Consider the following 26,703-nt stretch of genomic DNA (forward strand, 5'->3'; position numbering starts at 1 on the left):
ATGCTGGACAGTTCAAAGGACCCCATCCTACCCCCTCGGCGGTTCTGAGGACCGGTACATGCGTCGAGATGCACCTGCAGGTCTGCTCAGGCAGCAGCAAGATGGATTAAGTAAATGAACTCTCAAACTGCCATGAACGACATTAAACAGCGATGGTTTCCGCCTCCTCCTCCTTGCAATCTTCGCTGGTGTCAACTCTTGGCAAACACAGAAACGGGTGGGACGTGTCCCAAAGCGGAGCCGAGGCTGCCTGACCTCACAGGACCACCTGCCCAGGGCAGGAAAGCCGTCTCGTTCTCTGTCTGATGGATCGTGAAGTGGAAGCCAAGGAACAGGCCGGGCTGGCAGTGGGCTGTTCGGGGCACACAGCCAGCCTGGAGAGAGGATGGCCCTCTGCCAGGCTTCCTGGATAGTCATTTGCCAAAGACGCCGAGGGTCAGGGACGGGGGACCGAACCCCAAACCACACAGGAGAGCAGCTACTTGAGAGAACTTTCCCAGTGGCTACTCTTTCCCACCCAATGGTTTCACAACTAATTCTTAGAATAAAATAATAATAATAATGGCATTTATTAAGCACTTACTACGTGCAAAGCACTGTTCTAAGCGCTGGGGAGGTTACAAGGTGATCAGGTTGTCCCACGGAGGGCTTACAGTCTTAATCCCCATTTTCCAGATGAGGAAACTGAGGCCCAGTGAAGTGACTTGCCCAAAGTCACACAGCTGACAACCGGCGGAGTTGGGATTTGAACCCATGACCTCTGACTCCAAAGCCCGGGCTCTTTCCACTGAGCCACGCTGCTTCTTTGATAAAAAGGTATCAGCAGTTGTCTGGAACTTGCTTGGGATGATCCCACTACAGAGCTTGAAATTGTTATTTTTCCTAACACGTGTCCCTCGATTCTGATCCTCTTCATTCTGGGCTGGTGACAGGGACTAAGGAATGAGAATCACACTGAAATGGACCGTAAGATAGAGTCTGGTGAATCAAGAGGAAACTCAAACAGTTGGACGAGACAAGGAGGGCAGTGCTGGGGTGGATGGGGGAATTCTGGGAAAACCAGGAAGAGGGGGCCCCCGGAGGGAATTACAGCCAGCCGTCTTACTGGCACTGGAGCGAGTGAAGGCTTCCCAGAGGCTGCTAGCCAAGGGTCAGGCCCTCCTGGCTAGGGAAGATTAATGACTGAGGTCAGGAGCTGAACCTGGGTCCGACTTGCAGTTGCGGCTGCCAACTGGGACAAAGCAGGTTGGGAGCACAGGAAAGTTGCCAAGTTAAGAAACCCCTTTGGCTTCGAGGTTTCTGCTTGGTCAAGATGCATGTCATATATGTGTGTTGGGAGGTGGGGGCGCGAAGAGAAGGTGGAGGGACGTAGCCTAGTGGATAGAGAACGGGCCTGGGAGTTAGAAGGACCTGGGTTCTACTCCTGGCTCTGCCACCCTGCTGTGTGACCGTGGGCAAGTCACTTCACTCGGTGACCTCATCTGTAAAAGAGGGACTAAGACTGTGAGCTCCATGTGGGACAGGGACTGTGTCCAACCTGATGAGCTTGTATTTACCCAAGTGTTTAGTACAGTGCCTGGCACAGAGTAGGCACTTAACACATACCTTGAAAAAAAAAAAGAGGGAAAGTCCCAGGAAGTTGGCTCTGGGGAAGCCAGGTAAAGGGTGATAGACACTCAAGGTATTCAGGCGATCAAATGAAAGTTGAACACTGCACGTCAGGTTTTATTGGGGAATAGAGACATTTCTGCAGGCCCTAGGGATAAAAGTGGGCTAGACTCAGCGGTGAGGCACCTTTCGCTGCTCTACCCGGCTCAAAGAGTTCACCCTCTTCGACCCACACCAAATCCTCATCTGCATGAAGTAGAAAGTACCAATTTGCTGGAAATAATAATGACGGCATTTGTTAAGCGCTTACTATGTGCACAGCACTGTTCTAAGCGCTGGGGGGGGGGATACAAGGTGATCAAGTTGTCTCATGTGGGGCTCACAGTCTTTATCCCCATTTTACAGATGAGGTAACTGAGGCTCAGAGAAGTTAAGTGACTTGCCCAAGGCCACACAGCAGACATGTGGCAGTCGGAATTCGAACCCATGACCTCTGACTCCAAAGCCTGCGCTCTTTCCACTGAGCCATGCTGCTTCCCTAAGCAACCCCGGGGTGTCTGTCTGAGGGCCCAGGATAAAAAGTTGCAATTTTTCCCCCATCGGGAGCTCGGAAGCAGAGGTCAGGCAGCCTTCCCGTTTGCTCCAGGCCCGAGATGGAGGGAGATGACCACGGGCTTGAATGAGAGCAGCTAGAAGCGCAACTAAGGTCCCCCTTTACCATGTCCAGAGCAAGTCTCAGCGGAAAGCCTTGTTCTGATGGAACGGGCCGCTGGCCAGGGCAGCCAAATCAGAAGCCTCAAAGCCCTGGAAGAGCACTCCCTGCCCCGCTTTCCCGCTGGGCTTACAGCCACAGTCTGTATTTCTCATTTCTGTGCCCTAAGCAACATCAAGGAAGGCAGGAAGTGGCTGGTCTCCATTAAAGGGCCGCTGATCAAACGGCTCTGCCGGCAGCTCCATAAGCTGGCGCCTCCGATGCCGATCTGGTAGAGGGGCAGGGGCTCGTAAAAGCAAGCGGCAGCCAGCAACGGGCAAGGCGGCAGTCGTCCTCCTCCTCCAGTCAGGGGCGGGAGGGTGGGAGCGGAGATGCGGGGAGACCAGGCTTTGGAATGCTGGTCGTCAGTAACAGGAACGCGCTGAATGCATCCTAACCCTAGCCAACGAGGATCGGACTTCCCGGGGTGGGGAGCCGTCCAAGCCAAGCAGCTGACTAACAACGTCAGCTGCAGAATATTTTGATACCTTAAAGTCCTGCCCTACGGAGGAAGAAGCTTCCTGAAACAGTCCTTAGCGGGCAGGCTGGGAGAATGGGTCAGAGAGGGGGCAAAGGTCGCTCACTGACGGGTCTGCCCAGGGCGGGGGTGGGGGGAGGCGCCTGCGTTCCGCTCATAGTGAGGTACGGTAGAGCAGACCCCAGAAGGGGATTTCCAGATCAGTTCTCCGCGGCCAACCAGCCCACCAGCCAACCCACCTTCCTCTGCAGCACTACCAGAATCTACTCCGACTTTCAACTTCCAACTGGGAGCTGCTCACACAAAGCTGGGAGCTCCAAGTATTTCAATGTGAAAGACCCGACAATCCCCGAATGCCCCCAAGGCATAAAACCCTTCACACCAAGGCCAAGTGTCACGCTTACAAGGGGGGGGGTGTGATTTATAAACTGACAGCACCAACAATACAGCTTTTCTACTCTCATGTTGGTTACTAATTCCCCTCCAAAAAAACTCTCCCAGCCATTCAAATGTGGCCTGGCTGCTGAGGGGGGTTGGGGGGAAGGGAAGGAGGAGGAGGAGAGAGACCAAGCTCTGGCCCCATTGCAAACAAGTTAGCTTGATAATTAAGACAATTTGAATAAAAGGTAAAATACACTTTGGCAAGGCAATTTCCTTGAAGGCTGATTTCCTACCACAACTTCTGACTGTCCCAACCCCAACAAGATACGGTGAACAAATCTGGCCCTTTGGCTTTGGCAATGATGCTCAGGGCCCTTCTCCAGAAATTTCCTGTGACTTTAGATGTGGTCGCCTATCATTCTTCCTGCTCCGCATCACTTAAGAGTTTTCCAGGCACCTTCCCCCATCCCAGGATGCTATTCCCAGCTCCGTCCTGGGCCCAGCCCCGGCTCTCAGAACCTTTGTTATCTTGCTCCTGCCTGTTCCCAGTCCGTCCCCTCTGAAAACGACAACCTCCTTGGATGTTTAAAGCCCACCCCTCTTTTAGATCTGAGTCCCAGAGTCTGCAATCTCTCTAGCCGCCGAGAACAGCGGGGGATTTCCCCTCACGTCTCCTCAAAGGTGACCCGAGTACCCCTCAACGGCTTCTTGGAGGAGACGGTATGTGCCATTCAAGTTTTTCTTCATCAAACTTCCTTTGCGGTTTTTCCCCAAAGGAGATGATATGTAAAAAGGGAAATAAAAAAAAGAAAGAAAGAAAGAATGGAGTAGACCCCCCACCCCTTTAAGTTCCAATGGGCTAAGCCGGTGGGGTCCAGCACAAGGGCTTGAGCCCTGCTCCACCTGGTACATTCCCTTCGACTCTTAGCACTCAATACAACGATAAACACGATAAACACGATAGTGGCAGGAGCAGCCGCCACCGCCGCCGCCTAGCACCTCTGCTCAGAAAGACAGAACGTTTTAGATGTGGCATACTACACGCCCAGTCAGCTATTTTTAGGTGTCGACTGTGGAAAGACTTGGTTTGCACCTTCCAGGCTACAACACGTACCCTTTTTACCATTGTTGTCTCAGTCGAATCGATCTTGGCCTTTTTGGTGTCCGGTCCATCTTCCACACCTTGGCCAGCTTTGGTGACTTTGGTTTTCTCCCTGAAAAGAGCCACGAACAGAGAGGCGTTACTGCCACCCGACTACCTACCTGCAGCCCTGTTGGAATTGGGCTTCTCAGATATTTCCAAGCAAGGTGGGCTTTCCATGGGGAGGGAAAAATTCGAGAAGAGCCACAGCCTTTCAAACTAACGCCCTTCCCAGGCTTACCCAGAAGATCCCATGATCACCATAAAATCCAAATAATAATAATAATAATGGCATTTATTAAGTACTTACTAGGTGCAAAGCACTGTTCTAGGCGCTGGGAAGATTACAAGGTGATCAGGTTGTCCTGCGGGGGGCTCACAGTCTTAATCCCCATTTTACAGATGAGGGAACTGGGGCCCAGAGAAGTGAAGTGACTTGCCCAAAGTCACACAGCTGGCAGGTGGTGGAGCTGGGATTTGAACCCATGACTCCAAAGCCCGGGCTCTTTCTGTTGCGCCACACTGCTTCTCAAATAATCAGTCTCCCCTGAAGGGTGGATGTCGCCTTGCTAGGCACCAACAGTAACCCTAATTGATAAAATGAACTTTGCCCTCAGGAAGCTTCTATTCTCAGATACAAACTTGCTTTTTTCCCCTCATTCCAGGTTCCCAACCCAAGAACCCCGCCTCTCTCCTTTATAATCATAAACAACAATTATGGTACTTTTTAAGCCCTTACTATGTGCCAAGCACTGTTCTAAGCACTGGGGTAGATACAGGTTAATCAGCTTGGACAGTCTCTGTCCCACATGGACACTCTTATCCTCATTGTACAGTGAGGTAACTAAGGCCCAGAGCAGTGAAGTGACCTGCCTAAGGCCACACAGCAGACGGGTGGCAGAGCTGGAATTGGAACCCAGGTCCTTCTGACGCCCAGGCCCGTGCTATGTCCACTAAGCCACGTTGCTTCTCCAGAAACCAAGACAGCTGGTGCCCACAACACATCTGTATGCTGTAAGCTCTAGAGTGTAAGTTCATTGTGGGCAGGGAATGTCACTGCTTATTGTTGTACTGTACTTTCTTCAAGTGCTTGGTAAAGCGCTCTGCACACAGTAAGTGCTCAATCATCATCATCATCAATCGTATTTACTGAGCGCTTACTATGTGCAGAGCACTGTACTAAGCGCTTGGGAAGTACAAACTGGCAACATATAGAGACAGTCCCTACTCAACAGTGGGCTCACAGTCTAAAAGGGGGAGACAGAGAACAAAACCAAACATACTAACAAAATAAAATAAATAGAATAGATATGTACCAATAAAATAAATAAATAGAGTAATAAATGTGTACAAACATATATACATATATACAGGTGAATGTATATAAATACGACTGAATGAATGAATGAATGGTCAGAGCGGGGTTCTCGAACCCATGCTGCATAGGTTGTCTCGGGCCCGGAGGATCCCATTGAGTCGTACTCGGAGGCATTCCCAAAAGCAGGGGTGGGGCAGAGACTGGGGCCCCTTTAATCGGAAGGAGAAAGGGGCAGCCTTGAATCCCAACCGGCGTACGTTCGTATGCATGTTGTGCCATCTTGCTCAGCTGTGCTGACTGGTATTAAACGGTACCAAGCGCTTAGTACAGTGCTCTGCACACAGTAAGCGCTCAATACATACGATTGAATGAATGACTGTCACCTATCTAGCCAGCCATCGTCTGGTGCAAATTCTCCCGAAAGCTTGGGAGGGCAACCTGGAACCCTGCTTCACAGCAGCCTGGGCTTGGGCGCTCAACATCCACCCAGCCGAGCTGGCAGCTGCGCTATACTGGACCCTCAATCGCTGCAGCCGGGGACTTCCGAATTAACCCGCAGCCACTCCTGCCGCCCAGGCTGCAGGCTCTGGGGGCCCCCCGCCCCAAAGAACACTCACTCCACAAATTCGTGCTCTCCAAGATTGGCGAACATGTAACCGTGGTAGCCAAACACATCTCCGGCAAAGAACTTGATGCTATTTTTGTGGCAGATCTGGTCAATCTTAATCAGGACATCCCTGGAGCAGCACGTCAGACAGACCTATGAAAACCAGAGAGGCAGAGAGAGAGGGAGAGAAACAATAATAATAGTTGTGATATTTGTTAAGTGCCAGGCACTCGGGTAGACAGAAGATAATCGGGTCGGGCACAGTCCCTGTCCCGCATAGGGTCAAGGTCTTCACCCCCATTTTACAGATGAGGGAACTGAGACACAGAGAAATAACTTGCTAAGGGTCATTTCATTCATTCAGTTGTATTTATTGAGCGCTTACTGTGTGCAGAGCACTATGCTAAGCGCTTGGGAGGCACAATTCAGCAACAGAGACAATCCCTGCCCACAATGGGCTTACAGTCTAGAAGGGAGAAGAGACATCAAAACAAGTGAACAGGCATCAGTAGCATCATCATAAATACACAGAATTATAGATGTATATACACAACGTTAATAAAAATAAATAAAATTATAATCGTAAATATGTACATATATTCACAAGTGCTGAGGGGCGGGAAGAGAAGCTCCTAAGGGAAGAGAAGCTGTATGCTTTCACATGGAGGAAGTGGGCACCAAATTTGCTCAACGCTCCTGGCCCATTCTAATAAAATCCCATCAGTTCCCAAGAATGAAAGCATACGGGAATTGCTAGGCAGCCCGTGGACCAACCAACGGGGTGAGTGAAGTCCGTTGTGGAGAGCTTCTGCTTGGAGCCAAGGAAAAAGTCTGTCCACAGCTTAGCCATTATTTCCAAGGTTTGTGTCCCCCTGCCGCTACCTCCCTTTCCCAGAAACCTGGAGAACTCTCAGACATAAACCACGCCAGCGCCCAACATTATTTTCCTGATCAGGAGGGTCAGGAGTTGAACATTCCAAAACCTGCATTTTCACCTTCTGATGGTGAAAATTTCAGTCAAGGTAAACAAGTCTTGATGTGATTATTTTCCATACATTCTGGTGTGAAACTTTATCTGCGTTAAAGGACAACAGAAAAGGTTATAGACCAAGTGACCTCCCATTCAGTCTCAGACAATGCACGGCAGCGATTCATTCGGTGCACTTATCAATACTCTTCCCCAGGGGCTCCTGGGCTGGATTACTCAAAATTGAGGTGTCAGGCACGTCTGAGTTTTAAATTCTTAGACACCTTTTTAATTCCCAGACACTGTTACGCAGGGAAACATTAAGAGGTTGTGGAAAAAAAAAAAGTTGAACTTCCTTCCGCCACATGCTTCCATGAGATCTGGGAGGGGAACGCAGGCGTATTCCAATTTATTTCCTCCTCTTGACTTTTTCCCCTGACCTGAGCCCACTCTCGAGAGTCCTGCAGCCCAAATAAAAGATTCCTGATTTGGCAGAGCAGAAGACGGCCATCATTCAGGAGGGCCAATTCAGGAGTCACGAAGCCGAAGGGAAAGACTAGCAACTACGGAAAACAAAAACCGGATGGATAGATGAGGTGAGGAGAAGAGAGGAGTTATCTGGGCTACAGCCTGGCGGGAAACGGATACCACAAGCCTAAGGCCAGAAACCAAGCCAGCTGCCACACACATCTGCACACTGTACATAATACTGCGGCAGGTGCGGGACTCCTGGAAACAACTCAAGAGAGAATCCCCCAACGATTCTGCATGGGACAGACATGCAGGTTGGGAATGAGGAGGCGGGCTGAGGAGCGCATGGGAGAAGGTCACGTCAGGTCCACAACGGGCTTCTCACCCCGTTCGTTGGTCCACGGGCCGCCTAGCAATTCCCGCATGCTTTCATTCTTGGGAACTGATGGGATTTTATTAGAATGGGCCAAGACCGTTGAGCTAATTTGGTGCCCACTTCCTCCATGTGAAAGCATACAGCTTCTCTTCCCTTAGAAGCTTCTCTTCCCGCCTCTCAGCACTTGTGAATATATGTACATATTAATGATATACCCGTGCACAGGTGCACGTCAGTGGAGGGGACGGAGAGAGGAGAGGGAACCGATCCCAAAAGGTCTCCGGGATTCCTTAGAGGAGCGGTGTGGTTTCAGGACGGGCTGATTCCGGGAGTGCGCAGGCCCCGGATTCGCTCCGCTGGCCAAAGCTGAGCAAAGCCCGAAAGGGTAGCAGGAGAAATCACTTAGATTTTCAAGCCGACACCTACTCCCCTCCGAACAGACAGTCAACATTTGTCGATGACGAAACATTCAAAGACGGCACACTCTTCCCGGGCCGGATTCACACCGGCTCCGATAGAAGAGGTTGGGGAGTTCAGCTTAGTTGGAAAAATCCAAACTCCACGTGATCCGGAGCAGCTTTTCAATGAGTCAGACCTGAGGGCTTCTATGGGGCCCTCAATAGCCCGAACCCTGGAGTAGGGCCCCCAACCCTGCACCGCTTCTGCTGGCCAGCGGCAAGTGGACGCTCGACTCGCTGGGCTACGTACCGCGTCGAACTGGGTGAAGAAGGTTTCGGGCTTATTTTCAAGGAGATCGGTGTCCACCTTCACATCCACCATGGGGTTGAGGTTCTGAGCTCGTTCCAGAGAGGCTTCCGCCCGGTTGCGACCAGAGGACCCGGTGGGAATCAAGAATTGTGCTCCAGTGTCTTCCGGTGTCACCTGCGAGGGAAACCGGAGGAGATAAATCGTGATCAGAAGCTGGTGCAGATCTGCGTTTTTTGCGGCACAGCTGCGAACGACTGAAGTCCAGCTCCGGGCGGCAATCAATCAATCATATTTACGGAGTGCTTACTATGTGCACAGCCCTATTCAAAGTGCTTGGGAGACTACAACAGAATTAGCAGACACAGTCCCTGCCCATAATGAGTTACAGTCTAGAGGGGGAGGCAGTCATTAATATGAATATGTAATTTATAATATGTAACTTGAAGATATGTACGTAAGTGCTGTGGGGTTGGGGTGAATATCAAATGGCCAAAGGTCAGAGATCCAGGTGCATAGATGGCGCAGGAGGGAGAGCTCAAGGCCCTACTGAGAGCTCACCTCCTCCAGGAGGCCTTCCCAGACTGAGCCCCTTCCTTCCTCTCCCCCTCGTCCCCCTCACCATCCCCCTCATCATACCTCCTTCCCTTCCCCACAGCACCTGTATATCTGTATATATGTTTGTACACATTTATTACTCTATTTATTTTGCCTGTCCATATCTATTCTATTTATTTTATTTTGTTAGTATGTTTGGTTTTGTTCTCTGTCTCCCCCTTTTAGACTGTGAGCCCACTGTTGGGTAGTGACTGTCTCTGCATGTTGCCAATTTGTACTTCCCAAGCGCTTAGTACAGTGCTCTGCACACAGTAAGCGCTCAATAAATACGATTGATGATGATGATGATGATGAGAGCGAGCCGTGGAAAATAGGGCTTAATGAAGGAAGGACTCGTGCAGTAGGTATGACCTTAATAGTGAAATAGTGCGCTTTTAAGGTGGAAATGCGCATGATTCAGTTTTGAAATTTGCTTCCCGGTCCCTTCATTCAGCCCGGATTAACAGGCCACTAGCTCCCTCGTGTGTCCAAACCGATGCCTGGAGCCCCGGAGAAGTAACCAAAGCAGCATGGCCTGGCGGAAACAGCAGGAGTCCGAGGATCTGAGTTCCAATCCCGACCCTGTCACTGGCCCGCTGTGCAGTCTTGGGAAGGTCCCTTCACTTCTCCAGTCTTCTCAACTGCAGACAGGAGACTTGCTACCTGGTCTCCGTCCCCCCCCTTGGATTCTGAGTCCCGTGTCGGGCGGGGAATGTGTCTGAACTGATGATCTTGTACCTACCCCAAGGCGTAGTACAGTGCTTGGCACTTTGTAAGCGCCTAACAAATACCATTATCATCATCATCATCAACTAGGATAGGCAGCTGTCGGGAGAAATGCTCCAGTAACAATTCACAGAAATAACTAGGAGCTTTCCACAAACCTTCCCTGAAGGAGCCCACTGTTGGGTAGGGACAATCTCTATATGTTGCCAACTTGTACTTACCAAGCGCAGTACTCTGCGCACACAGTAAGCACTCAATAAATACGATTGATTGATTGATCCCGATTAAACCCCCAGGAAGTAGAGTGGAACCCCTAGAGGGTCCCCTCTATTTTGCCTGCAGTACTAAAGGAGCAGCAAACAGCTTCCCACCTTCCCACTCCCACACTGAATCCCAGCTAGAGAGCCCCAGGCTCACTGACCACTGAGTTTCTTTGCAGGCTCGTTTCCCTATCTCCCTCGAGTGGGAGAAAGGGAACGAGTGGGAGAAAGGGAACGAGTAGGAGAAAGGGAACGCGCAGGGGAAGGTCAGAGGCCCTGGGGAGGCTGCAGACGCAACTCCTCCTCTCTGAGATAAAGGCAGGTGGCCTGGTGGCCCAGGGCTCTCTGTCTGGTCAGACGTGACAGAGCGGGAGGCAGCACAAAACTGGGGGGAAACAGTAGGCAGGGACGGAAACCCCTGGTGATGTCACTGCTGCCACAGCCACCACCACCCCTTGTCCAGACCAGTGTCTCCCCAGCTCCAGAACAGCTTGTGCAGGAAGCCCCACTCTGCCTTTCACAACCTTTACAATCAATCAATCAATCGTATTTATTGAGCGCTTACTGTGTGCAGAGCACTGTACTAAGCACTTGGGAAGTACAAGTGGATATGTAGGTTGGGGAGAGCTGCTGGACAGCCAGGAACCATGTCCCACCTTCTTCCCATTTTCCCCTTCTCTATCTCCCGACTCCTCCCTTCCTCATGCCTGAGAATTTCCAGCTCAAAGCCTTGGAAAATCCAATCAAGTCACTACTTGAAGTTCAAAGAAACATTTTAAATGAAAGACACATGGCTCAAGAAACTTCTGGTGGCTGATTTTGGTGGAGACGCCGCTAAATCTGACCAGCCACCTTCCTCTTTGTCACTAAGCACAAAAATGGGTGAATAAATGCTGCTGATGGTATTTTTTAAGCGCTTACTATGTGCCAAGCACTCTTCTAAGTGCTGGGGGAGATACGAAGTAATCAGCTTGTCCCACGTGGGGCTCACAGTCTTGATCCCCATTTTACAGATGAGGTAATTGAGGTACAGAGAAGTTAAGTGACTTACCCAAAGTCACACAGCTGATAAGTGGCGGAGCCGGGATTAGAACCCACGACCTCTGACTCTTGGGAGTCAGCCCATGCTCTTTCCACTAAGCCTTCAACAGAAAAAGCAAACCAAAGACCAGGCTGGGGTCCAGTCCAAAGATACAACTTTCTCTCCGCAGGTCACCATCAGAGACTCAACTGTGGATTCACAGCTGGACATTACGCCTGTTGCAGAGTCACACCCGAATGTAAGCACAGAATAAAAGAGCGGTAAGAAAACTTCTGAATACACCAGGGCACAGGGAGGGACAGGAATTGATTAATAAACACCCCCTGGGGCCCGAGGACAAAAGTGGAGCCAAGATGTTTTGTTTTGTTGTCTGTCTCCTCCTTCTAGACTGTGAGCCAGCTGCTGGGCAGGGACCGTCTCTATATATTGCCGACTTGTACTTGCCAAGCGCTTAGTACAGTGCTCTGCACACAGTAAGCGCTCAATAAATACGACTGAATAAATGAATGAATGAAAGTTAGGGGATGCCAAGGATGATGCCAGCTCACCTCAGAGAAGTGTGTCTCTCCATTGAGGACTGAGGCTAGAGCACCTCCCCACCCACCCCCGCAAAACTCCCCTGAATGGTGCTCACCTGCTGATGATCCAACATGGTCAGCCCTTTAACACCTGCCAAGATGAGATTCTTGGCCACTTCGGCCCCAAGTCCTTTCATGCCAACAAGGAGCACCCGGGAGGCCCGCAACCTACAATGAAGCCATCATCAGTCAGGACTAAGCAAGCAACTGTGCATCAGAAGCATTAACCGACAAGCTGGTATAGCCAGGGATTCCAGCCACCACAGAACAGACCAGTGCTTCCCTGCCCTGAGCCCAAGAGTCACATGAAGAACCGCGGTAGGGAACTGACCAGTCTGATGGAAGGCAAGAATGAATGCCCAAGAGGTTTTTATCCTTTAGAAGAGCCTTATTTGTGTGGCAGATTAGTAACAGACAGATGATTAAATTCACAGTCAGGGGTGAGCAAGCCATTCTCTCGGCAAGCCGGCCTCACACCGCTTTGGGCAAACCTCGCAGGAGTTGGTGGCGAAAAGGATGGAGCTTTGCCCCTGCACCAATGGTTGGCTGGAAGGCAGAGGGGAGCCTCCATGGACCTGGCCAGAAACTCAATCACCCACCAGCCAGTCAACTGTATTTACCAAGAGCCTACTGTGTGCTGAGCACTGTACTAAGCACTTGGGAGAGTACAATAGAACAATATAACAGAAACATTCCCTTCCCACAATGAGCACCAATGCGTTTAGAGGAGGAGACAGACATTAATATAAATAAATTTCACATATGGACATATGTACTGTGGGGCAGGGGTGACAATGAATGAAGGGAGCAAGACAGGGCGACGCAGAAGGGAGTGGGAAAGAGGAAAAGAGGCTCTAATCAAGGAAGGCCTCTTGGAGGAGATGTGCCTTCTATAAGGCTTTGAAGGTGGGGAGAGTCATTGTCTATCGGATATGAGGAGGGAGGGCGTTCCAGGCCAGAGGCAGGTCATGGATGAGAGGGTAGTGGCAAGACAGATGAGACTGAGGTACAGTGAGAACGTTAGTCCCTTATGACCGTGTTGGCTGAGTTTTGAATCAATCGATCAATAACATTTATCGAGCGCTAACTGAATGCAAAACAGTAAACTAGGCACTTGGGAAAGGAGAGTGCAGTTAGCAGATACAATCCCTATGCTCAAGGAGCTTACAACCAACTGTGCTGGATGCATACCTCCTGATATATGCACTGTGTCACGCAACCTGGTACTGCTCAGACAAGATTCCTGTCCTCCAGGAGGGGAGATAGCCACTTAAATGATTTGCAGATGGGGGATAAAAGAGTAGATGACCTACGTATTGCAGCGCAACAGGGGTTGGGGAGCACAGATGTCTAAGGTGGTGCCCTTTTCTCACTATGGAGGCCTTCCATAGAAGGCAGTGTGGTTTAGTGGAGAGAGCATAGGGCTGGAAGCCAGGAGGCCCAAGTTCTAGTCCCGGCTCCTTGGTGACTGCTTGATGGCCTTAAACAAATCCCTTAACTGCCTCATCTATAAAATGGAGAGAAAACACCTACTGTCCCTCCCTCTCGGATTGTGAAATCCATGTGGGACAGCAACTGTGTCCGATCTGATTATCCTGCGCCCACCCCAGCAGTGGACACAGTGCTTGGTACATAGTGAGCACTGGATAAACATCACCACCATCATCCTCCTCATCACGTCTTCTGCATGAAGTCTTTGAAGAAGGCTCGGGGATATCCCCAAGCTCACTCCAGGGCTTCCAGAAAAGCAGCATGGTGTAGTGGACAGAGCAGGGGGCTGGGAGTCAGAAGGTCACAGGTTCTAATCCCAGCTATACCACTTGTCTGCTGTGTGACTTTGGGAAAGTCACTTTACTTCTCTGTGCCTCAGTTACCTCATCTGGAAAATGGGGATTGAGACTGTGAGCCCCATATGGGACAGTGCTCTGCACACTGTAAGTGCTCGATAAATACAATTGAATGAATATGGGACAGGGACTGGGACCAAAATCAATTTGCCTGGGTCGACCCCAGCAGTTAGTACAGTGCCTAACTGTACACAGTAAGCACTTAACAAATCCTATCATTTTTATTATTATTCCAGAGCCAGGTGATGTTGATGTGGAGGGGGAAGAGGGGGAAGGACACATTCCAGATCACAGAACAGTGAAGAAGCACTGACACATCTAGTTTGCTGAGAAAAAGAGAGAGCCTCAGGAGTATAAAAAGACCTGGTTTGGTGGCAAATTCAAGAACCCACACTGAAGGCACACCTATAAGGGCCTAATCTCCTGACAGACTAAATCCCTGGCTGAATCCTTACCAAGATGCATGTTAAGCACTTAGTACAGTGCTCTGCACACAGTAAGCGCTCAATAAATGCGATTGATTGATTTGTAGATGCCACCAGCACTTTCCCAAATCTTCAAAAGTAGTTAGCAAGTGGGAGGTGTGTCTCTTTTCATACAAGCACAACTTTCTGTCTCCCTCCCACCTCTAGACTGCAAGATCATTTGTGGGCAGGGAATGTGTCTGTCTATGGTTGTACTGTACTCTCCCAGGCGCTTAGTACAGTGCTCTGCACACACTAAATTCAACTGAATGAATAAAGAGGTGCAAATTCACTCACTAAAAGTGACAGTGTGAGGGTTACCGGTTCTGTCTAAAACACCAGAGGCTCAAACATTCCCAAACAGCCCATGAACACAAGCCCATGGTGAGATCCTGAAGAGACAGCTCGAGAAGCATCAACAGGTAACAAAAACAGCAACATCTGGGCAAAAGGGTGGACCACGAAACTCTGGGTGCCAGAGGTGGGATTGCTGGAACCACAGGTTTGGTCCAAGAAGGACTGGGGTGAAAGGCAGCCTCCTGCCACACAGGTTTCCATGAGTTTCTTGAGGAGAGAAGTAGGGTGGTCCAGTGGATAGAACATAGATTGGGAGTCAGAGGACCTGAGTTCTAAGCTCGGCTTTGCCACGTGTCTGCTTTGTAATCTTGGGCAAGTCACTTCACTTCTCTGAGCCTCCATCCCCTCATCTGTAAAATGGGGATTAAGATTATAAGCCCCAGGTGGGACAGGGACTGGGTCCAATCTGATTACCTTGAATCTACTCCAATCCTTAGTAGAGTGCCTGACACAGTAAGCACTTAACAAATACCATTATAACAACAACCAAAAGAAACAGGCCTGGGAGCCAGAGGACCTGGGTGCTAGTTCGGCTCCACTTGTGTCTGCTGTGTGACCTTGGGCAAGTCACTTAACTTCTCTGGGCCCCAGTCACTTCATCCATAAAATGGGAATTAAGACTGTGAGATCCATGTGGGACATGGGCTGATTAGCTTGTATCTACCCTAATGCTTAGTACAGTGCCTGGAACAGAGTGAGCCCTTAACACCCCCACCATTTCCTTTTATTATTAAAAGAGGGTGCTCTCATTTTTTCTATAGGAAACTTCATCCAAGATGGCTGTAGGTACGGATCTAATCAAGCTAAAAGGAGCATGGAGAAGGGCACTTAAAACAATCAGCCGAATGGTGCAATTCCACATGAGGAGAGATTGAAATGATCGTGGCTTTCTGGCCTGGAAATATGAAGGCTGAAAGAAAATGTGCTCAAGGTCCACATAATTATGACCGAGGCAGGTGGTGAACCCAGGATTGCAGTTTATCAAATAATAATTAAATAATGCAAAAATCAGATCAGAAACGCAGGGCTCACAGCCACAGAGGGAGTGAGAATAGGTATCGTATCCACAGAGGCAAGAGAAACATAAAGCGGTTAAGTTTCTAGTCCAAGGTTTCACAGCAGGTCTTTTGAATTTCAGTCCTAGGCTCTCTCCATTAGACCACACTGCCTCCCGCCGAAATCCTTCCCCCGAAATCCTTCTCCCTGCCAAAGCAGAACTAGGGAACACTCACTGAGGTCTGAAGGTCAGAGTCGAGACAAGGAAAAGCTAATGGAGTACATGCGAGGAGTTTATCAGGCTCTTCTTCCCGATCTTAAATATACCCTTACTGGACTGAAAGGCAGAGATGGGGAAAGGCACACATGAAACCATATGGGGGATCAATCAATCAATCAACTGTATTTACTGAGCACTTACTGTGTATAGAGCACTGTACCAAGCTCTGGGAGAGTATACCGGGATTGACAGACACATTCCCTATCTACAACAAGCTTACAGTCTACGGGGGAGACAGACAATGATATAAATAAATTATAGTTAGGCTAATTTTGCCGCACTGCACTCTCCCAAGCGCTTAGTACAGTGCTCTGCACGTAGTAAGTGCTCAATAAATACCACTGATTGACTGATGTACATAAATGCTGTGAGGCTGAAGGTAGCATGAATCCAAGTGCAAGGGTAATGCAGAAGGGAGAAGAGGAACCGAGACCTTAGACAGGGAAGGCCTTTTTGGAGATGTGCTTTAAGACAGACTTCGAAAGTGGGGAGAGTGATCATCTGTTGGATATGAAGAGGGAGGACGTTCCAGGCCAGAGGCAGGATGTAGGTCACAGGGTAGCAGCAGCGAGATAGGCAAAATTGAGATCAATCAATCAATCAATCGTATTTATTGAGCGCTTACTGTGTGCAGAGCACTGTACTAAGCGCTTGGGAAGTACAAGGTGGAAACATATAGAGACAGTCCCTACCCAACAGTGGGCTCACAGTCTAAAAGGGGGAGACAGAGAACAAAACCAAACATACTAACAAAATAAAATAAATAGAACAGATATGTACAAGTAAAATAAATAAATAAATAAATAAATAAATAAATAGAGTAATAAATATGTACAAACATATATACAGGTGCTATGGGGAAGGGAAGGAGGTAAGATGGGGGGATGGAGAGGGGGACGAGGGGGAGAGGAAGGAAGGGACTCAGTCTGGGAAGGCCTCTTGGAGGAGGTGAGCTCTCAGTAGGGCCTTGAAGGGAGGAAGAGAGCTAGCTTGGAGGATCCCTATGCAGCAGACAAATGGCAGCAAACCTTGTGACTCCCAGGCCCGTACCCTATCAATCAATCAATCAATTGTATTTATTGAGCGCTTACTGTGTGCAGAGCACTGTACTAAGCGCTTGGGAAGTACAAGTTGGCAACATATAGAGACAGTCTCTACCCAACAGTGGGCTCACAGTCTAAATGGGGGAGACAGAGAACAAAACCAAACATAATAACAAAATAAAATAAATAGAATAGATATGTACAAGGAAAATAAATAAATAGAGTAATGAATATGTACAAACATATATACATATATACAGGTTCTGTGGGGAAGAGAAGGAGGTAAGATGGGGGATGGAGAGGAGGACGAGGGGGACAGGAAGGAAGGGGCTCAGTCTGGGATGGCTTCCTGGAGGAGGTGAGCTCTCAGCAGGGCCTTGAAGGGAGAAAGAGAGCTAGCTTGGCGGATCCCTATGCAGCAGACAAATGGCAGCAAACCTTGTGGCTCCCAGGCCCGTGCCCTATCCCTGTGCAGCAGACAAATGGCAGCAAACCTTGTGACTCCCAGGCCCGTGCCCTATCAATCAATCATATTTATTGAGCGCTTACTGTGTGCAGAGCACTGTACTAAGCGCTTGGGAAGTACAAGTTGGCAACATATAGAGACAGTCCCTACCCAACAGTGGGCTCACAGTCTAAAAGGGGGAGACAGAGAACAAAACCAAACATACTAACAACATAAAATAAATAGAATAGAGATGTACAAGTAAAATAAATACGTAAAATAAATAAATAAATATAGTAATAAATATGTACAAACACATATACATATATACAAGTGCTGTGGGGAAGAGAAGGAGGTAAGATGGTGTGATTGAGAGGGGGACGAGGCGGAGAGCAGGGAAGGGGCTCAGTCTGGGAAGGCCTCCTGGAGGAGGCGAGCTCTCAGTAGGGCCTTGAAGGGAGGAAGAGTGCTAGCTTGGCGGATCCCTATGCAGCAGACAAAAGGCAGCAAACCTTGTGACTCCCAGGCCCGTGCCCTAACCCCATGCAGCAGACAAATGGCTGCAAACCTTGTGACTCCCAGGCCCGTGCCCTATCAATCAATCGTATTTATTGAGCGCTTACTGTGTGCAGAGCACTGTACTAAGTGCTTGGGAAGTCCAAGTTGGCAACATATAGAGACAGTCCCTACCCAACAGTGGGCTCACAGTCTAAGAGGGGGAGACAGAGAACAAAACCAAACACACTAACAAAATAAAATAAATAGAATAGATATGTACAAGTAAAATAAATAAATAAATAGAGTAATAAATATGTAAAAACTTATATACATATATACAGGTGCTGTGGGGAAGAGACGGAGGTAAGATGGGGGGATGGAAAGGGGGACGAGGGGGAGAGAAAGGAAGGGGCTCAGTCTGGGAAGGCCTCCTGGAGGAGGTGAGCTCTCAGTAGGGCCTTGAGGGTGGGAGAGAGCTAGCTTGGAGGATCCCTATGCAGCAGACAAATGGCAGCAAACCTTCTGACTCCCAGGCCCGTACCCTATCAATCAATCAATCAATCAATCGTATTTATTGAGCGCTTACTGTATGCAGAGCACTGTACTAAGTGCTTGGGAAGTCCAAGTTGGCAACATATAGAGACAGTCCTTACCCAACAGTGGGCTCACAGTCTAAAAGGGGGAGACAGAGAAAAAAACCAAACATACTAACAAAATAAAATAAATAGAATAGATATGTACAAGTAAAATAGAGTAATAAATATGTACAAACATATATACATATATACAGGTGCTGTGGGGAAGAGAAGGAGGTAAGATGGGGGGATGGAGAGGAGGACGAGGGGGAGAGGAAGGAAGGGACTCAGTCTGGGAAGGCCTCCTGGAGGAGGTGAGCTCTCAGTAGGGCCTTGAAGGGAGGAAGAGAGCTAGCTTGGCGGATTCCTATGCAGCAGACAAATGGCAGCAAAGCTTGTGACTCCCAGGCCCGTGCCCTAACCCTATGCAGCAGACAAATGGCAGAAACCCTGTGACTCCCAGGCCCGTGGGAGTGATCAATCAATCAATCAATCGTATTTATTGAGCGCTTACTGTGTGCAGAGCACTGTACTAAGCGCTTGGGAAGTACAAGTCGGCAACATACAGAGACAGTCCCTACCCAACAGTGGGCTCACAGTCTAAAAGGGGGAGGCAGAGAACAAAACCAAACACACTAACAAAATAAAATCAACAGAATAGATATGTACAAGGAAAATAAATAAATAAAGAAAGAGTAATAAATATGTACAAACATACATACATATATACAGGTGCTGTGGGGAAGAGAAGGAGGTAAGATGGGGGGATGGAGAGGGGAATTAGGGGGAGAGGAAGGAAGGGGCTCAGTCTTGGAAGGCCTCCTGGAGGAGGTGAGCTCTCAGTAGGGCCTTGAAGGGAGGAAGAGAGCTAGCTTGGAGGATCCCTATGCAGCAGACAAATGGCAGCAAAGCTTGTGACTCCCAGGCCCGTACCCTAACCCTATGCGCAGACAAATGGCAGCAAAGCTTGTGACTCCCAGGCCTGTGCCCTATCAATCAATCAATCAATCATATTTATTGAGCGCTTACTGTGTGCAGAGCACTGTACTAAGCCCTTGGGAAGTACAAGTTGGCAACATATAGAGACAGTCCCTACCCAACAGTGGGCTCACAGTCTAAAAGGGAGAGACAGAGAACAAAACCAAATATACTAACAAAATAAAATAAATAGAATAGATATGTACAAGTAAAATAAATAAATAAATAGAGTAATAAATATGTACAAACATACATACAGGTGCTGTGGGGAAGAGAAGGAGGTAAGATGGGGGATGGAGACGGCGAGGGGGAGAGGAAGGAAGGGGCTCAGTCTGGGAAGGCCTCCTGGAGGAGGTGAGCTCTCAGTAGGGCCTTGAAAGGAGGAAGAGAGCTAGCTTGGCGGATCCCTATGCAGCAGACAAATGGCAGAAAGCTTGTGACTCCCAGGCCCGTGCCCTAACCCTATGCAGCAGACAAATGGCAGCAAACCTTGTGACTCCCAGGCCCGTGCCCTATCAATCAATCAATCAATCCATCATATTTATTGAGCACTTACTGTGTGCAGAGCACTGTACTAAGCGCTTGGGAAGTACAAGGTGGCAACATATAGAGACAGTCCCTACCCAACAGTGGGCTCACAGTCTAGAAGGGGGACACAGAGAACAAAACCAAACATACTAACAAAATAAAATAAATAGAATAGATTTGTACAAGTAAAATAAATAGAGTAATAAATATGTACAAACATATATACAATCAATCGTATTTATTGAGCGCTTACTGTGTGCAGTACTGTGTCTGCACACAGTAAGCGCTTAATAAATATGATTGATTGATTGCAGAGCACTGTACTAAGCGCTTGGGAAGTACAAGTTGGCAACATATAGAGACAGTCCTTACCCAAAAGTGGGCTCACAGTCTAAAAGGAGGAGACAGAACAAAACCAAACCTACTAACAAAATAAAATAAATAGAATAGATATGTTCAAGTAAAATAAATAGGTAAATAGAGTAATAAATATGTGCAAACATATATACATAGATACAGGTGCTGTGGGGAAGGGAAGGAGGTAAGATGGGGGAGATGGAGAGGGGGACGAGGGGGAGAGGAAGTCTCCTGCGATGACTTTGGAGAACCTCCTTCCCCTCCCCACAGCACCTGTATATATGTACGGATTTATTGCTCTATTTATTTTATTCGTACATATTCTATTTATTTTGTTAATATGTTTTGTTCTCTGTCTCCCCCTTCTAGACTGTGAGCCCACTGTTGGGTAGGGACCGCCTCTCTATGTTGCCAACTTGTACGTCCTAAGCGCTTAGTACAGTGCTCTGCACACAGTAAGCGCTCAATAAATACGGCTGAATGAATGAATGAAAAGGGGCTCGGTCTGGGAAGGCCTCCTGGAGGCGGTGAGCTCTCAGTAGGGCCCTAGTACAGTGCTCTGCACACAGTAAGCGCTCAATAAATTGAATGAATGAATGAATGAACCGGCAGGGAGGCTTCCTTCCCCTCAGGAGGTTCCAGCCCAGGGTCAGGCCGCGGGCCTGAGGCGCGCTCAGTACAGCGCTCGATCCGGCCTGGCCGGGGGCGGAGGGGCCTCCCACCGGATCAATCAATCGTATTTATTGGGCGCTTACTGTGTGCAGAGCACTGTACTAACTGCTTGGGAAGTCCAAGTTGGCAACATATAGAGACGGTCCCTACCCAACAGTGGGCTCACAGTCTAAAAGGGGGGAGACAGAGGACAAAACCAAACATACTAACAAAATACAATAAATAGAATAGATATATACAAGTAAAATAAGTAAATAACTAGAGTAATAAATATGTACAAACATATATACATATATACAGTTGCTGTGGGGAAGGGAAGGAGGTAAGATGGGGGACTGGAGAGGGTGAGGAGGGGGAGAGGAATAGGGACCGTCTCTATATGTTGCCAACTTGTACTTCCCAAGCGCTTAGTACAGACTCTGCACACAGTAAGCGCTCAATAAATACGATTGATTGATTGGGAAGGCCTCCTGGAGGAGGTGAGCTCTCAGTATCATCATCAATCGTATTTATTGAGCGCTTACTGTGTGCAGAGCACTGTACTAAGCGCTTGGGAAGTCCAAGTTGGCAACATATAGAGACAGTCCCTACTCAACAGTGGGCTCACAGTCTAAAAGGGGGGAGACAGAGAACAAAACCAAACATACTAACAAAATAAAATGAATAGATATGTACAAGTAAAATAGAGTAATAAATATGTACAAACATATATACATACACACAGGTGCTGTGGGGAAGGGAAGGAGGTAAGATGGGGGGGGGGGGGGGACGAGGGGGAGAGGAAGTCTCCTGCGATGACTTTGGAGAACCTCCTTCCCCTCCCCACAGCACCTGTATATAAGTACGGATTTATTACTCTATTATATTTGTACATATTCTATTTTATTTTGTTAATATGTTTTGTTCTCTGTCTCCCCCTTCTAGACTGTGAGCCCACTGTTGGGTAGGGACCGTCTCTCTATGTTGCCAACTTGTACGACCCAAGCGCTTAGTACAGCGCTCTGCACACAGTTAGCGCTCAATAAATACGATTGATAATGATGATGATTATTAAATAATAATTTATTGAGCACAGTAAGCGCTCAATAAATACGACTGAATGAATGAATGAATGAAAAGAGGCTCAGTCTGGGAAGGCCTCCTGGAGGAGGTGAGCTCTCAGTGGGGCCTTAGTACAGTGCTCTGCACACAGTAAGCGCTCAATGAATGAATGAATGAATGAAGTGTCAGGGAGGCTGCCTTCCCCTCAGGAGGTTCCAGCCCAGGGTCGGGCCGCGGGCCTGAGGCGCGCTCAGTACAGCGCTCGCTCCGGCCTGGCCGGGGGCGTAGGGGCCTCCCACCGGATCAATCAATCGTATTTATTGGGCGCTTACTGTGTGCACAGCACTGGACTAAGCGCTTGGGAAGTCCAAGTTGGCAACATCTAAAGACGGTCCCTACCCAACAGTGGGCTCACAGTCTAAAAGGGGGGAGACAGAGAACAAAACCAAACATACTAACAAAATAAAATAAATAGAATAGATATATACAAGTAAAATAAATAGAGTAATAAATATGTACAAACATATATACAGGTGCTGTGGGGAAGGGAAGGAGGTAAGATTGGGGGGATGGAGAGGGGGACGAGGGGGAGAGGAAGTCTCCTGCGATGACTCTGGAGAACCTCCTTCCCCTCCCCACAGCACCTGTATATAAGTACGGATTTATTACTCTGTTTATTCTATTTGTACATATTCTATTTATTTTATTTTGTTAATACGTTTTGTTCTCTGTCTCCCCCTTCTAGACTGTGAGCCCACTGTTGGGTAGGGACCGTCTCTATATGTTGCCAACTTGTACGTCCCAAGCGCTTAGTACAGTGCTCTGCACATAGTTAGCGCTCACTAAATACGACTGAATGAATGAATGAGTGAAAAGGGGCTCAGTCTGGGAAGGCCTCCAGGAGGAGGTGAGGTCTCAGTGGGGCCTTAGTACACAGTAAGCGCTCCATAAATTGAATGAATGAATGAATGAAGTGTCAGGGAGGCTTCCTTCCCCTCAGGAGGTTCCAGCCCAGGGTCGGGCCGCGGGGCTGAGGCGCGCTCAGCACGGCGCTCGATCCGTCCTGGCCGGGGTCGGAGGGGCCTCCCAGCGGCTGGGGGCTCGGGGTCTCGGGGTCCGTTACCGTTTCTGCGCCTCCAGCCCCCAGAGGCGGATCTGCCGGTCATACTGAGCCGCCTCCTCCTCGCTGATGCCGCCGACCTCGTCCTTCTCCACCATGGCGCCGGGCCCGCCGCCCTCACGGCGGGCTCCTCCCGGCATCCTCCGCGGCCCGCGCGCCGGAGGAACCAACCGCCCGCACACGCATGCGCCAAACGTCCTCTCTCCCCCCCCCCACCGCGCATGCGCACGCCGAGCCGGCGGGGCGCCCCCTACCGGGAGCCACGCGGGGCAGCGCCCGCCACCCTCGTCACGTGCTACTGGTGTCCGCCCGCCCCCCCCCCCCCCGACAACGCCGTCAGTCAATCAATCAATCGTATTTATTGAGCGCTATATATATTATAATGATATTATAATGATAATAATTGCGGTAATTGTTAAGCTCTTACTATCGCTTACTATGTGCCAGACAGGATAATAATAATAATGATAATGATGGCCTTTATTATCATCATCATCAATCGTATTTATTGAGCGCTTACTGTGTGCAGTAATAAATAAAATGTATTTTATTTTATTTTATTTTGTTAGTATGTTTGGTTTTGTTCTCTGTCTCCCCCTTTTAGACTGCGAGCCCGCTGTTGGGTAGGGACTGTCTCTAGATGTTGCCAATTTGGACTTCCCAAGCGCTTAGTACAGTGCTCTGCACATAGTAAGCACTCAATAAATACGATTGATGATGATGAAGTACAAGCTGGCGACATATAGAGACAGTCTAGACTGTGAGCCCACTGTTGGGTAGGGACTGTCTCTAGATGTTGCCAATTTGGACTTCCCAAGCGCTTAGTACAGTGCTCTGCACATAGTAAGTGCTCAATAAATACAATTGATGATGATGATGATGAAGATGAAGTACAAGCTGGCAACATATAGAGGCAGTCTAGACTGTGAGCCCATTGTTGGGTAGGGACTGTCTCTATATGTTGCCATCTTGTACTTCCCAAGCGCTTAGTACAGTGCTCTGCACAGAGTAAGCGCTCAATAAATACGATTGATGCTGATGATGATGAAGTACAAGCTGGCAACATATAGAGACAGTCTAGACCGTGAGCCCACTGTTGGGTAGGGACCGTCTCTATATGTTGCCAACTTGGACTTCCCAAGCGCTTAGCACAGTGCTCTGCACACAGGAAGCACTCAATAAATACGATTGATTGATTGATAGATAGATTGTGCCTGTTACCTCATCTGTAAAATGGGGATAATAATAATAATAATAATAATGATAGCATTTGTTAAGTGCTTACTATGTGCAAAGCACTGTTCTAAGCGTTGGGGGGATACAAGGTGATCGTGTTGTCCCACGTGGGGCTCACAGTCTTCACCCCTATTTTACAGAGGAGGTAACTGAGGCTCAGAGAAGTGACTTGTCCAAGGTCACACAGCAGACATGTGGCGGATCCAGGATTCAAACCCATGACCTCTGACTCCAAAGCCCGTGCTCTTTCCACTGAGCCACTGGGAGCCCCACGTGGGACAACCTGATCACCTTGCATCCTCCCCAGCTCTTAGAACAGTAATTGGCATTCATTCATTCATTCAATCGTATTTATTGAGCGCTTACTGTGTGCAAAACACTGTACTAAGCACTTGGGAAGTACAGGTCGGCAACATATAGAGATGGTCCCTACCCAACACCGGGCTCACAGTCTAGAAGGGGGAGACGGACAACAAAACAAAACATATTAACAAAATAAAATAAATAGAATAAATATGTACAGGTAAAATAGAGTAATAAATATGTACAAATATATACATATATACAGGTGCTGTGGGGAGGGGAAGGAGGTAAGGCAGAGGGATGGGGAGAGGGAGGAGGGCACATGGTAATAATAATAATGATGGTATTTGTTAAGCACTTACTCTGTGCAAAGCACTGTTCTAAGCACTGGGGGGATACAAGGTGATCAGGTTGTCCCACGTGGGGCTCACAGTCAATCCCCATTTTACAGATTAGGTAACTGAGGCCCAGAGAAGTGAAGTGACTTGCCCAATGTCACACAGCTGACAATTGCTGGAGCCAGTATTTGAACCCATGACCTCCGACTCCAAAGCCCATGCTCTCTCCACTGAGCCACGCTGCTTCTCTAATTACATAGTAATTGCTTAACAAATACCATCATCATCATTATTATTAGTATGCCAGCAGTGGAAGGTAATAATAATAATAATATGATAGCATTTATTAAGCGCTTACTATGTGTAAAGCACTGTTCTAAGCGCTGGGGAGATTACAAAGTGATCAGATTGTCCCATGGGGGGCTCACAGTCTTCATCCCCATTTTACAGATAAGGTAACGGAGGCCCAGAGAAGTGAAATGACTTGCCCAAAGTCATCCAGCTGACAATTGGTGGAGCTGGGATTTGAACCCATGACCTCTGACTCCAAAGCCCGTGCTCTCTCCACTGAGCCACGCTGCTTCTCTAATCACATAGTAATTGCTTAACAAATACCATCATCATCATTATTATTAGTATGCCGGCAGTGGAAGGTAATAATAATAATAATGATAGCATTTATTAAGCGCTTACTATGTGCAAAGCACTGTTCTAAGCGCTGGGGAGATTACAAGGTGATGAGGTTGTCCCATGGGGGGCTCACAGTCTTCATCCCCATTTTACAGATGAGGGAACTGAGGCCCACAGAAGTGACTTGCCCAAAGTCACACAGCTGACAAGTGGCGGAGCCGGGATTTGAACCCATGACCTCTGACTCCAAAGCCCGTGCTCTCTCCACTGAGCCATGCTGCTTCTTTAATTACATAGTAATTGCTTAACAAATACCACCATCATTATTATTAGTAGTAGTAGTATGCCGGCCGTGGAAAGTAGACACTCTACAGTGCTCTGCACACAGTTGGCGCTCAATAAATACAATTGATTGATTCCGAACCCCCCCCCCCTTTTAGACTGTGAGCCCACTGTTGGGTGGGGACCGTCTCCATATGTTGCCAACTTGGACTTCCCAAGCGCTTACTACAGTGCTCTGCACACAGTAAGCGCTCAAATCTGAAGGCAACGGCTGTGTTCGAACGAGCCGCTCCCTGCCGCGTGACGTCACGCGCGCGTGCGCAGAAGGGGCGGCGTCACGTGACGCCGAAGGGCGCTCGGGCGGCTTCGGAGGGAGTCGGCGCGGTTCGGCCGTTTCCGCCCACGTTCGGGCGCGCCCGGCGTCAGCACGTCGCCGGCCGCGCATGCGCCCGCCCCCTTCCGAGCGCCCGACCCGCCCGCTTCGGCCGCCATTTTGTGCGAGTGACTGACGGCCCGCGGGGGCTCGGGGGGGAAGAGGCGGCCGTCCGTCCGTCTCCACTTCTCTCTCTTCTGTCTTTCTCCCCCTCCCTCCGTCCCACCGGAGCGGTACACCCCCCACCGCCCCCAGTGTCGCCCCCGTGTTGAGGGGGACGACGGACCCCCCGAAAAGCACCTCAAGCAGGCCCCCCCACCCCCCAAAAAAGCCC

At 49.0% G+C, this 26,703-nt stretch overlaps 1 protein-coding gene across 1 annotated transcript in view; it reads right to left on the reverse strand.

The window, feature by feature from the left end:
- The window catches only part of SAE1 (SUMO1 activating enzyme subunit 1), a 35,851-nt gene extending 12,496 nt beyond the window's left edge, over nucleotides 1–23,355 (reverse strand). Inside the window, exons 1-5 of the mRNA XM_038766846.1 lie at nucleotides 23,211–23,355; nucleotides 12,063–12,174; nucleotides 8,807–8,980; nucleotides 6,295–6,437; nucleotides 4,333–4,432 (exon numbers count right to left, since the gene is read on the reverse strand). Coding sequence (XP_038622774.1) covers nucleotides 4,333–4,432; nucleotides 6,295–6,437; nucleotides 8,807–8,980; nucleotides 12,063–12,174; nucleotides 23,211–23,347 — 666 coding nt within the window. The 5' untranslated portion in view covers nucleotides 23,348–23,355. The remainder of the gene's footprint in view (nucleotides 1–4,332; nucleotides 4,433–6,294; nucleotides 6,438–8,806; nucleotides 8,981–12,062; nucleotides 12,175–23,210) is intronic.
- Nucleotides 23,356–26,703: the final 3,348 nt, after the last annotated feature.

The sequence above is a fragment of the Tachyglossus aculeatus genome, chromosome 26, assembly GCF_015852505.1.
Source record: "Tachyglossus aculeatus isolate mTacAcu1 chromosome 26, mTacAcu1.pri, whole genome shotgun sequence".
Taxonomy (NCBI): domain Eukaryota; kingdom Metazoa; phylum Chordata; class Mammalia; order Monotremata; family Tachyglossidae; genus Tachyglossus; species Tachyglossus aculeatus.